This window comes from Rhinolophus ferrumequinum, chromosome 7, assembly GCF_004115265.2.
Source record: "Rhinolophus ferrumequinum isolate MPI-CBG mRhiFer1 chromosome 7, mRhiFer1_v1.p, whole genome shotgun sequence".
Classification (NCBI taxonomy): domain Eukaryota; kingdom Metazoa; phylum Chordata; class Mammalia; order Chiroptera; family Rhinolophidae; genus Rhinolophus; species Rhinolophus ferrumequinum.
This window is the reverse complement of record NC_046290.1, coordinates 74,732,671-74,746,022: the sequence shown is the minus strand read 5'-3', so window position 1 is coordinate 74,746,022 and position 13,352 is coordinate 74,732,671. Positions and strand designations below refer to the sequence as shown.

General features: G+C 34.8%; 1 protein-coding gene across 5 annotated transcripts in view; it reads left to right on the top strand.

The window, feature by feature from the left end:
* The window catches only part of TMEM232 (transmembrane protein 232), a 173,200-nt gene that overhangs the window by 10,727 nt on the left and 149,121 nt on the right, over positions 1 to 13,352 (top strand). For 3 of the 5 annotated variants that reach the window (XM_033110575.1, XM_033110574.1, XM_033110576.1), the window contains exon 3: positions 3,738 to 3,870. The exons of 1 other annotated variant lie outside the window; for it this stretch is intronic. In XM_033110575.1, the coding sequence (XP_032966466.1) occupies positions 3,755 to 3,870 (116 nt within the window). In that variant the 5' untranslated portion in view covers positions 3,738 to 3,754. Of the gene's footprint in view, positions 1 to 3,737; positions 3,871 to 13,352 lie in introns of those variants that run through there. One more of the 5 variants, XM_033110579.1, reaches the window with a different exon arrangement.

Genomic DNA, 13,352 nt, shown 5'->3' with positions numbered 1-13,352 from the left:
CCTGCCTATGGTTTTACAAAGGCTCTGGATCCTTATATATCAAGAAAGCATTGGTCAATTGTCACATCTATATCGTCTCTGTACTGACATACCCCTTCTGGGCCACAACTAGGCCTGATGTAGGTAGAGCTATGCTATGAGGTCTGCTATGCTACGGGATCCAGTCTCTCAAGTTGCAGTGCCCAGACATTTCTTCTATGGTACTGTCACCTCCCGGGGATCCTGCTACAAGAGAGGAGATGGCTCTGAATGACCTCCGTTACCTGCCAGTCTCAGGAAACATCTCTGTCTCTACAATCCCAGAATCATTTTTCCTCCCTACAGAGCACTCTCTGTCATCTTTTCAATGACGCAAAGTTTAATTTTTTGTTTTTGTTTTCTTAAATGGAGAGGAGCCAATGAATTCAGGCAGTTTCGACTTTCTTCTTTGCAGAAATTCAGGCAAGAAAGGGAGAAAAATATATATATATAAGTGCATATATATATATATATATATATATATATATATATATATATATATATATCAAAGTACAAGCCAAAAGGTAGAGTTCTTAAGAGTTCTTAAAAGTATATGTAAAGCCTTCATCCTTAAGAAGTATTAATGGTACATCACCCATACTCTCTTATAAGCTAAACATTTTTAGTTTTTAACTATTTCCAAAAGAGACATGGTTTTATATTTCCTCACCTTTTCCCATGCCTGTTGGTAAAATAGCGTCTTTTAAAAAATGTAAGTGTAGGACCCCAAAGTGGATGAGATAATTCGCTTCCAACATATTTTGCCCAAAAGATTTGCAATTAAAATTTATAACTAATACATATAGTCTAACTTTGTAATGACAGATAAAATAATCAGTTATTTAAAAAAGTGTAATAGATAAAATATAAACCATACACTCAAATGTTAATGCTTCAGCAATCTGAGTAGTCCCTACTCAGAATCTGGATTTTATTATTGGCAGTAGGGATCTATTATAGGGTCTTAACAAGGAGGTGGAGACTGGGGGAAGAGTGAAATGATCAGGAGATTTTTGTTTGGAAAAGTTACTCTGGCAGTCATGTAAAAGGTGAGACTGGGGAAGACAGATCAAGAGACTGTCAGATAAGAAGTTATTGTATTAATCTAGGACAAAGATAATGGCATCCTGACTTAGGAGAATGGCAGAAGGGATGAAAAGGAGACTTGATTAACAGAGCTCCTTTGAAGATGGGAATCAATAGCACATAGCGACAATAGTGCCTCCCCAATGATTTGATACTGCGTGAACTGGTGAACAACCTGAAGCAAGGTGAGGCCTCACAATGACAAGGAGAAGAAGATTCAGATGGAGCCTTGGTTTCTTATGACTGTGAAGCTGCCAAATTGACCTTAAATTTTCTAGATTGGGACTTTAAAGACATTTTTTTAACTGAGAGAAATACACTTCTACTTGTTGAGCAATAGTCATTTTTATTTCTGTTATACGTCACTAAACCTAATCCTAGTACAATACACGTCACATATTCTTTTATAATCTTATTTTTATTGAGGTAAAATTTACTTGCAGTGAAATGTACAAATATTCATTGTACGATTCAATGGTGCAAATATCTACCACTGTTACCAGCAGATGCGAGGAATCTTTGGACAATAGGTTCGGTGATCAAGAGAGGATTTCTAAAATAGTCTCTAAGTTCTTGAAACCTCAAAAAATATAAGGAATTGTAGTAAATCCTGTGAAATATATCAGGAAACAGCTCAAAGCTCTAGGTCAATATGCCTAACACATACACACAGAGACCAGTTTGCTTTCAGTTCAGTTTCCCTTCAATTATTTTTCCCCCAGGTGGCCTGTACATTTTCCTTTCTATTTATTTGGCATTAAATGTTTTAAATTAATTTCAAACAAATCTAGGAGTATGTCTGATTCCAATTTGTATTTCTAAACTCTTTCCAAAATAAGTAATGTTTTATAAATTGTAGTTTCTTTTTGTCTTCTCTTGATGATTTTGTCTTTACCTTGGGTATGTAAACATCTCCATAATTTTATATGACTCAAGAAATACTTTCCAAATTCGTAACATTTATTTCTAGATTTATCAAATTACCTCTTTTGAATATCCCTACATCTTTATTGTTGTTGTTCTGTGCTTATGTGTACTTTACAATGAATTCATTAATCATTTGTGGTGATTTTCCTGAGTGCCTTTTAAAGTGATGTTGTTAACTGTTAAAACAAAACAAGACAAAAAAGCTCCTGAATATATTAATTCTGTTTGGGAATAACTTGTATTTTATATTAAAGTGAGGCCCACTCTGAATAACATTTCTGTATATGGCTCAGTGTAGTTACTGACTTAAAAATATGTTTGCTTTACATTCTAATGGATATAGGTTATTAGAAGCAGACCTTGCTCTAACCAACAGCAATAGATAATGGTGTTTGGAGTTTATAATCTACTTTGTGCTGGATATTTCCCCATTACTCCTCCAGGTACACTTTCCATCCTTCTGCCCTCTGCCCTGCACCTTCGGCTTCTAGTTGGTTTAGCTAATGGGAAGCACAGGCAGTCGGTTGGAGGGGAGTGTGGGAGCAGAGTGAGATCCAGTTTCTGTTCTCCAGGCTCTCTCTTAGCAGGCAGCCTCCGATTGGTTGCATCTCTGGACCAAAGGCCAAAGATTTTTCTTAAGCACCACTCTCCTGCAGCTGGGCCCCTCTTCCCCTTGGTCCTGAGAGTGGTAATGGTTTACCCCACCTCCCACTCCCTTCTTGCCAGCTCCTGAGAATGGAGCCATTTCAGGTTTTCTTTTCTTTCTTTAAAATTTAACTCTGCCCACATCTTTATTCAGTTACCCTATTTGAGTGTGTCATCTGTTTCCTGCCAGAGCCTTGACTTATATAATGACCAGTGTTAAAAATTAGCTATCTTAAAAATGAAATACAAACTAATTTAATAAAAATCTAACTGCCCATTTCATTAGTACTTCCCTTGCTCTTTAAATATTAACACTCCATTAAACACAAATAGTGTGCCCCAGATTTGGTCTTACACACTTATAAAATGTGCTCAGACATGCTTCAAAAAGAAAATAAATTTGGATGTGAGGGCAAACAGAGAAAGCATAATATAAATGGCAAAAAGACAGGAGACATAAAAAGAAATTTATAACTAACCTTAAAAAACAGAAAGCATAGTAATCTAATAATGGTCATAAGCACTTCTATAAAACTTCCTATAAGTCAGGCTCTAGTCTAAGTAATCTACATAAATTAACCTACTTATATCTTATAGCGACTCTATGAAGGTACTATTCCCTTTGTACAGGAGAGGAAACTGAGGCAGAGAGCAGTTAACTAAAACAGTCTAGTTGTATTCTTTTAACTACTATGCTGTTCTTTCAATGGTTTTGCTGATAAAACTGGTAAAGTACAATAAAGTCTAAATATTCTATGAAAGTGTGATTTTATAGTAGTAACATAATAGAAGGAACATGGGTTTTTGATTCAAAGTTGGGTCTGACTCCTAGGTCTGACAACTTCAAATCTAAATACTTCCTTAATAATGGTAATTATATATGAAAATTAAACTATTGTTAAAATAAATAAATAAATAAGGACCTAATATAATTTCATTCTTAAGCCTGATTTTCCTTCTTGCCACCTGTTTCCCCATAAATAATGAATTTGTGTGAAATGTATTATTTGGCATTGTGAATACATTTGTATTCTAATATAAAATTTAATATGCCTCTTTAGGTTTGTGATCTATCAATATGCCTATTAAGAAATCACCTATGATTAATACATCTGGAGCAATATTTTCCTCTTATGAAAGAATCTTGAGGCTTCATTTTCAAAATTTAAGGCAAAAAAGAAGTGATAAATCAAAGTAAGTTTAAAAAATTTTCATATTATCAAAGTAGTGGACCCATAAGCATTGGAGAATTTAGAAAGTGTAGAAAATTGTGAGCAATAAATATAAATGAGGATAAAAATACTAAAATTTACAATTTTTAAATAAATGGCTTCATTATTTGTAATCATTTATTTCTGAAATTTAGAATTTTACACGTTTGTTTAAAATAACCAATTTTTCTGTAATTGTATGTTTTTTAAGTTGCCATAGTAATCCAGGAAAAGCATAAGAGAAAGCATTTAATAACTAGGGTATCGTGAAGCATTTCAGTTATTACTAGGTCCTCTGCTATTTCAAATTAAGCCACAATAGAATGGTTTTCTGCATTTCAAATTATTTCCTTCGGGTGAAGTTTCTAAAATGAAGTTATTAGATAAGTTTGTTGATAATTTAAAAATTATGTGTGATTTTAAGAAATTTTTAAGAACTTAAAAATAAAGAGAATAATAGGCTATATAATAAAACTTACATATTGACATATTGTTATGTTTTTTCAAATCTTTAATAAAGAATAGAGCAACAGATCAACTTGAAGCTATGTGACCACATACCCTCCCAATTATAATTGTGGCATACATCATTTCACTTCATTTTTCTACTTTAACATACATGAATATAAATTTTTATTTTCCATGTGAATCTAAATGGAATTATATCTTTACATAAATTACATACACAGATAAATTATAACACATTTATCTGTGACTTGATTTAAAAAAAAAACAATGTTATGTTTTGAATTCAATCCATATTGATAATTATGTATTTTCTTTTTTTAAAGATTTTTATTAAAATAAAGCTAACATACAATATTATATTAGTTTAAGGTATACACCATAGTTATTCAACATTTATATACCTAAAGAAGTCATTACCATAGTAAGTCCAGCAACCATTTCACACCATACCATACAATCACAGTATTATGGACTATATTCCCCATGCTGTATGTTACATCAGGTGTACAGCATAGTGGTTAGACATTTATATAATTTAAGAAGTGATTCCCCTAACTAGTCTAGTACCCACCTGGCACTATGCATAGTTATTATCATATTATTGATTATATTCCCTATGCTTTACATCCCATTGACTCTTTTGTAACTTCCAATTTGTACTTCTTAATCCTTTCACCTTTTTCACCCTGCCCCAACCCCCCACCCATCTATCATCCCAGTAAATCTAGTACCCATCTGACACCATACATAGTCATTACAATATTATTGACTATATTCCTTGTGCAATACCTACATTCCCATGACTACTATGTAACAACTAATTTGTACTTCTTAACCCCTTTCCCTTTTTCCCCCACCTCCAATCCCGCTCCCATCTGGCAACCATCAGAGTATTCACTGGATCTATGAATTTGTTTCTGTTTCATTTGTTTGTTCTTTAAATTTCACTTATGAGTGAAATCATATGACTTACTACACTCAGCACAATACGTTCTAGGTCTATCCATGTTGTCGCGATGGCAAGATTTCATTCTTTCTAATGGCTGAGCAATATTCCATTGTATACATGTACCATCTCTTCATCCATTCATCCATTCAGGGACACCCAGATTGCCTTTATATCTTGGCTATCGTAAATAATGCTGCAATAAACGTATGGAGGAACACATCCCCTCAAAGTAGCGTTTTTGGGTTTCTTCGGATAAATACCCAGAAGTGGGAATACTGGATCCTTCCTCGTCTCTTATGATAGCCTTTCTTTTAAAGTTTATTTTGTCTGGTATAAGTATTGCTATTTCAACTTTTTGTTGTTGTTTCTATTTTCATGAAATAACTTTTTCCATCCCTTACTTTCAGTCTGTGTGTCTTTTGATCTGAAGTGAGTCTTTTGGAGGCAGCATACGTATGCGTCTTGTTTTCTTATTCATTCAGTCACTCTATGTCTTTTGCCTGGAGCATTTAATCTGTTTACATTTAAAGTAATTGTTGATAGATATGTAGTTATCACCATTTTATTATTCATATTTTTTTATCATTTTACTTCCTGTCTTAAAAAAGTCCCTGCAAAGTTTCTGTTGAGAAATCAGATTCTTTCTTTGTTTTTAAGATTCTTTCTTTGTTTTTAACTTTTGGCATTTTAATGATTTGTCTCAGTGTGGGTCTCTTAGGGTTTATCTTATTTGGGACTCTACACTTCCTGGGCTTGAATATTCCATTTCTTTTGCCAGGTTAAGGAAAGTTTCCATCATTATTTCTTCAAATTGGTTTTCAATTCCTTGCTCTCTCTTGTTTCCTTCTGGTACTCCTATGATGTGAATGTTGGTACGCTTGATATTGTCCCAGAGGTCCCTTCACTGTCCTCATTTTTTTGGATTTTTTTTTTCTTTTCGCTGTTCTATTTGGGTGTTTTCTGATATCTTATCTTCTGAGTCACTGATTTGATCCTCTGCTTCATGTAATCTGTTGATTTCCTTTAATGTATTCTTCATTTCTATCATATTTATTTCTGACCAGTTTTTCTCATATTTTCTATTTCCATTTTTATGTTTCCTATCTCTTTGTTGAAGTTCTCCCTGCGATCATTGAGCACCCTTATAACCAGTGTTTTGAACTGTGCACCTGGTAGGTTGCATGTCTCCATTTTGTTTAGTTCTTTTTCTGGAGCTTTGTTCTGTTCTATTATTTGGGAATTGTTTTTTTGTCTCCCCATTTTGGCAGCCTCCCTGTCTTTGTTTCTATATATTAGATAGGGCTGCTATGTCTCCCGGTCTCAGTAAAGTGACCTTATGTAGTAGGTGTCCTGTGAAGCCCAGTGGCGCAGTCTTCCTTGTCATTAGAGCCAGGGGCTCCAGGTGTGTCCTTTGTGTGTATTATGTGTGTCTTCCTGTTATAGTTGAGTCTTGGTTGCTATTTGCAAGTCAGTGGGAGGAATTGACACTTGGGCTTATTGGTTGTGAGGACTGGCTGTGAATACAGTGAAGGAGCTGTTGTGCAGGGGCTGACCTTGTGGAGCAGGATTCCCTTTAGTGGGGCTCTGGGCATGCCCAGTGTGACCTTTGGGTGTGCTGTCCTTGGTGGTGGCCAGGTGTTACTTCAGCTCGGTTTGAAGTTTGCCACTGGGCATGCCAGCCCCTGGGCCACCTTCGAGGGGACCTACTGCAGGCCAATTTCAGCCACAGCCTATGCCCTGCCTGGGGCCTCCTGGCATGAACTACAAAGCAATGCTTAAATGCCCACCAGGTGTCTTGTGCTTGGAGGTATCTTGAGAGGCTAAGCTGCGAACTGAGGCCAGCTGCCTCTAGTGCTGGGCTTAGGGCTGCTCAGCCAGTGGTATGGAACATGCTGAAGCCAGATGGTTCTTGTTTGGGTTTTGTGAACTTTTGAGAGACCCTAGGAAAGTCTGCAGCATGAAGCAATGCAGGCGATTTATAAGAAAAAGCCACTGGAAACAGCTTGCTTGTGCTCTAAAGTTGGGCGGGGAGGGGTCTCAAAATCACCAGGGCTGGGTAAATGAAGGGCATTAGCCAGCTTGATGGAGACTCAGACTGGCAGCTGCATATGCATGCTGAGAAGGGGGAGGGTTCAACAAAAAAACAACAGCTTCCGCCAGCTCCTCCACCGGGAGAAAGCTGGCCCTCTAGCCTTCACTCTGCAGTCAGACATTCCAGTTCCTCACCAAATATCTCCACTTTACCCCCTGAGCCACTGCCTCGGCGCTGGAGTTCAGAGCCAGTGATTCCATCTGTGACTAGTCCATGCATGGGCCCTCCAAGAGGAGTGCCTCAGAGTGTAGCCACCCTCTATCACAGTCAAGCACAATCTTTGCTTGTTTTCACAACCAGAAATTATGAGGATTTTTCTCCCTGGTACTGGAATCCTGATCTGGGGAGCCTGGTGAAGCACTGGGACCCCTCACTATTTGGCAAAGTGGGGAACCTTTGCAGCTGAGATATTCCTCCTGATTTTTAATGGTCTCATGTGGGTGTGGGACCAGCCTGTTCCATGTTTCTGCCCCTCATACTAATCTCGAGGTGGCTTCTTCCCTATGTCCTTATTTGTAGGACTTCGGTTCAGCAAGACTTCAGGTGATTCTCAGTGATGGTTGTTTTGTAGTTTAGTTTTAATTTTGATGTAGTCGTGAGAGGTAAGCATGGCATTTACCGCCATCTTGACCCAATTATGTATTCTCTTCATTCATTCGTTTTAGCAGCTGCTAAATAATGGTCTAACATAATGAATCCTTTTTACTTTACTCACTTTATTTTCCAAATTTTTTCATAAAGTCAATGCCAGAGTGAAGATCATTGCATATATCTCCTTATGTACCTCTGTCTTTCTTTGGAATGGATTTTTTGGATTTTTTCTTTTTTATTCCTTGCTTTTTAAATTTTACTTGATGCTGTTTCTCTCCAAAATATCTGAGTCAATTTACATTTTCTTTTCTAGAATGTGGAAGTATCACTCTCCCCATTTTTACCAGTACCTGGTATTGTCAAACTTCTTAATATTTGCCATTATAGTAGGTTAAAAGTGGTACTTGCCTGGTAACTAATTTTTTGAAATCCCTGATAACTAATGAGACTGAGCACATTTAATGTCTTGCCATTAGAATTATTTCTATGAATTCTCTGTTCATGTTTGACAAGTTTACTTTTGTGTTGTCTTTTTCTTATTGATATTTGATATTCTTAAATATTGATTATGAATTCTTTCAGTCTGTGGCTTGTCTTTTAACTTTGTTTTTGTGGTGGCTTTCATCATACAGAAGTCTTGAAAATTAATATAGTTATTATGTTTTTAGGATTTATTCAAGATGTTGAGTGTACATATATAATTTTCTTTCCTGATTGTTCATTCCCTTGGTTTAGTTCATTAACATATTGTAAGTTATTCATTTATTCTTCTGTTGTTGGCCTTTCGAATAATTGTTTGGTTATGGTTATGGCTATTATAAACACTGTTTCTATGAGCATTCTTACACAAGCATACTAGCACTTTTCTTAATTTTATCCGCTATTTCCTAAGGTACATATCTAGGAATGAAATTGTTGGATCACAGGATATATACCATTTAGTGAACAGAACTTATTGATTTTTTTTATGATTAGTCATTTTGCATTTTGATTTAAAAAAATCTATTTCCACCACAAGAACATATGGATATTCTTATACATATTTTATAAAAAAATCTTATTGTTTTATCTTTCATATAATGCATATGGAAATGATTTTTGTTAATGATGCTAACTAGAAGTCTAATTTTTTTATATACATACCCAATTGATCAGCACCATGTATCAGAAAGAACATCCTTCTCCACTATTTCTCTAGTACAATTATTGCATAAATCAAATGTCTGCATATAATGGGTATGTTTCTGGGCTCTCTATTCTGTTTTCTGGTCTCTTTGTCTTCTTCTATACTAATACCATACTGCCTTAATTACTGTCATTTAATAATATAATAGTCAGTATGATAGATTTTCCAAATTTGTTCTTCTTCAATGATAAACTGCATACTATTTTTAGAATCAGTTTGTCATTTTTTTTCCAAAAAAATTTTTGGGGATTGTTTATTGGAGTTTTCTAAAGTTATAGATCAAATAGGAAAATGGGCATCGTTATCATAATAAGGATTTCAATCCATGAACAAAGAATATCTCTCCATTTATTTAGTTATTTGTAAAAGTTTCTCAATAAAATTTAAATTGTTTTTTTAGGTGGGGGTACTATTTATCTTTTGTTAGATTTATTCCTATGTATTTGGTATTTTTGATACTATTATAATTTTTATGCATATGTTTTTTTAAAAATAGATTTTTTTCGAGCTGTTTCCAGAAGAGAGAACTACAATTGATTTTATACATTGATTTTTACATACAGAAATATTGCTAAATCATCTTATTAATTCTAAACATGCTTATTTCAATCTTGATTTTAAAGGAATACTCTAAATATTTCATAATTAAGTATGATTATTTTCCTCCAACCTTACCTAGCACTTCAATTTTTTGTGTGTTTTTTTAAAACCCAACTAGACTTCATGACTATTTTAAGTAGTTAATGTTCCCTTATGTTTCATTTACTGTATCACTTAATTTGCTTTTGCTTTTCATTCCTTCTTGCTTCTTAGATCTTGTTTTTAAAAGATGTACAACTTTAAAATTTTTCCTTAGTGACATTTTGTTGTTAAGAAAAATCTGTTTTTGTTAGTCTGAATATATTTTTATTTTATTCTTATTCTTAAAAACAATTAAAGATGAATATGTAATTATCTTTGGTCTGTTATCACTTTTATTCTTTTTTTTTCTTCAGCACATTGATTATATCATTACACTCACAGCTTCCCTTATTACTGTTAAGAAGTTAGGTGAAATTTTGATGCTGTTTTTTTAAGATTAGTCTGTTTTCCCCAACTTTGGGTGCTTTCAAAAATTTATTGTTTTGCATTTCCACAGTTTTACTATGCTGTGTCAGAATATAATTAAAAATTATCTGCTTGGATTTCTCGGACCTTTTGAATTTGTGCCTGGTGTCTTTTGTAATTTCTGAAAAATTGTCAGGTATTGTTTCTTTAGATATTACCTTGACAACCCATTTTCTCTTTTTATGAAACTCTTGATTAAATGTATATTAGACCATCTCATTTTATGTGTCACATCTTTTACTCTTTCATCTCCATTTTCCATCTTTTGTGTCCTTTTACTGTATTTCAAAAAATTTATTCTGATGTGATCCATTTTCCATATGACTAATTTTCTCTTTTGTTACCAAAGTTGAGTTTTAAAAATGATATCTTACATTTCAAATACTTCATTTATTTTTCTTCAAATCTTCTATGTAGATTTCTAGTTCCTGATTGCCTGCAGATACTTTTAAGCATGTTGTGGAGTATGATGATTTTATAATTTATGTCTGATTATTCCAATGATTGAAGTCTTGGTAAGTTTGTAAGTTTTGTTTTTGTCACTTATGTCATATCTTATCATTTCCCACTTGTCCTTGGGGAAAAAAGGTGTTTGTACTATTCTCCAGAGAATCTTTGCTTTTGCTTCTCTGCCAGGCACCTGTAGATGCTACTAATTTGAGACAACTGAAACTAACTCCACTTCCTGAATGTTCTTGGTGAACTATCTAGAGTTTGCCTGGGGTGTAAATCTGTGTGGAGACTGATCCTCTCAGATGCGTGCATAAGTGCCCCCAGCACCCCCCCCCACACACAAACACATTTTTCCCCCTTTCTGTTTTCTTCTCTGGTGAGCAAGAAGGCAGCCTTATCTACAGTTTCCTGGGGTTGAAGAGAAGTGATTGGGGTTAGTTCCTACCTTGGATATTTAGTCAATGTGAAGGGAGTCCCTGATAAGTTTCCCACACCTTGAAAATCCTGCCTTTTTCTTACTGTACGGTCACTTGGAAAACTTACTCGGTCTTGTCTCCATGGTCCCTCGTACTAAGAGAAACCAGGTTCTGTTCATGGCATCAGCTGTTTGAGATGAAGCAGAGACCTATCTTGCAGGAAGTAACATCTTTGTTTTTATCCTTAGGTGTTGCATGAATTGTCACGGGCCTTATACTGTATTTGGTCCACTTATTCTTCCTTAGAAACATGAGTTTTGCAGGCTCAGTGTGCAATCTGTTAGAGACACATGTAAGGCTCCATGTAAACCCTTCAAGTGAGGTAACTGAAGTCCACGCATTTCTGGGTTAAAGAGAGAATCACACAATATTGCAATGAACTACTGGTTCAGGTCATACTAGTTTGTCACTTTTTTTTATAACTAAGATTATTTTATTGTATATAGTCTGTTTCACTTTTTCTACTTCATCTCAGAGATAGAAAAGACCAAAAGATTTGAAGACTTACATCAACTATACACATTTATTTTAGCTGATTGGAAAAAATTAAAGGGAACATAAATTTTACATTAAGAAGATTTAGTCAAGATATTAGATTATTTTACATCTTTCTCACAGAAGCTGCTTGTGTTTTTTTATGGCTGGGAGGCTGTAGTCTTCAAAGTTTCCTGAAATGTTAATAAGTTTGAAATTTTTCCGTTTTATGAATGTTTTTGATACTTACACTTAGTAAAATGTGCTTTATAAATATATACCTAAATATTTTAAAAATATATATGTATATATTTATAGTATATATTTATATAATATGGTGTGGGTTCTAAATGTGTGCTCAGCAACAAGAAGAAAATTTTCTAGACTCATATTTATATTCTGGTCTTTTGTTTATTTGATCTATAGTATTTGTTTTTCATTTATCTAAATTATTATAAGGCTTTAAGTGAAATTCTAATGGTTAAGAGCTTATAATTGGACCTGTTAATTTTAAGCTGAGACATCTATACTTGTAGCAATTGGGTTGGCCATAAATGAGTTAGCCAAAAATATGGTAACTTAAAAGCTGGATGGTCAGAAAGATCATGAACACATTCAATGTTTTGTAGCATAGCTTCTTTTAGGATGTATTACCCCAAATGAGAGATCACAGCTACTGATGAGATTATTTGTACAAAGTATGTAGGGTCTTGCAAGGTCTTAGAAACCAGTCCTCTTCTGCTTGAGCTTACTGCATTGTTTTGGCCCAAGTCTCTAGAAGGCAGAATATGAGAAGAGGATTGAGATTCTATTACTTTATTTGGAATATACAAGGTCAATGCAGTGAAGGTGAAAAAAAAAAAGAAAAGAAAAATGAGGCAAGAAATCTTGATGTATTACCACGCTGATCACTAAATCACAACTTGCCACAAAGAGATACAGCAGAGCCATGTCCATACTTGACATATGGGGATTATCAAGGCAGATTTCAAGGAGAAACCACATCTCACAGTAGACCACAGGATGGAGAATTGAGGAGGAGTATACATCTCCTCTGCTCCTTCCTGTGTAGCATTTTCCTTGGTCAAGATTCACCCTATAGGTGGTAAGTCATCCATACTTCTAGGCCCTTGGCTGCTCAAAATGTGGAAGGGGAAGGATACTCAGTGTTTGGGGCATGGAGATCATGCATGCATCAAATAAATGTGAGACCCTGCACAATGTTTACATCTAGTGTATGCACTGATCATGAAGAGCTTAAAAACTCTTTATGCTTTCATTTTAGGATATGTTTTCATATGTCAGTTTTTTCTTATCTCTAAATTCAACTCAGTATCGGTTATTCACAGCTTAATCGAGGGGGAAAAGTAGAGACATCCTAGTATCCTATAATTGTTATTCAGTCTTTCGTCTTCCAGCATACCAGGAAACATGTTTTCCTACAATTATCCCTCTGACTGTTTTTCATAAACTCTTTAGATTTGGCGTTTTTCTCGATTCCATTCTAATGGTTATTAGAATGCTGCACCCTTAACACATTCACCATAGCACTAAGCTTTTCATTAGCCATGGAAGAAAGCACAACATATCCCAAATATTGTCCCATACCCCCTTCATCCTCATATAAAGCTGATATTGTCAAGGTCACAAAAACGTGACTGGCTAATGA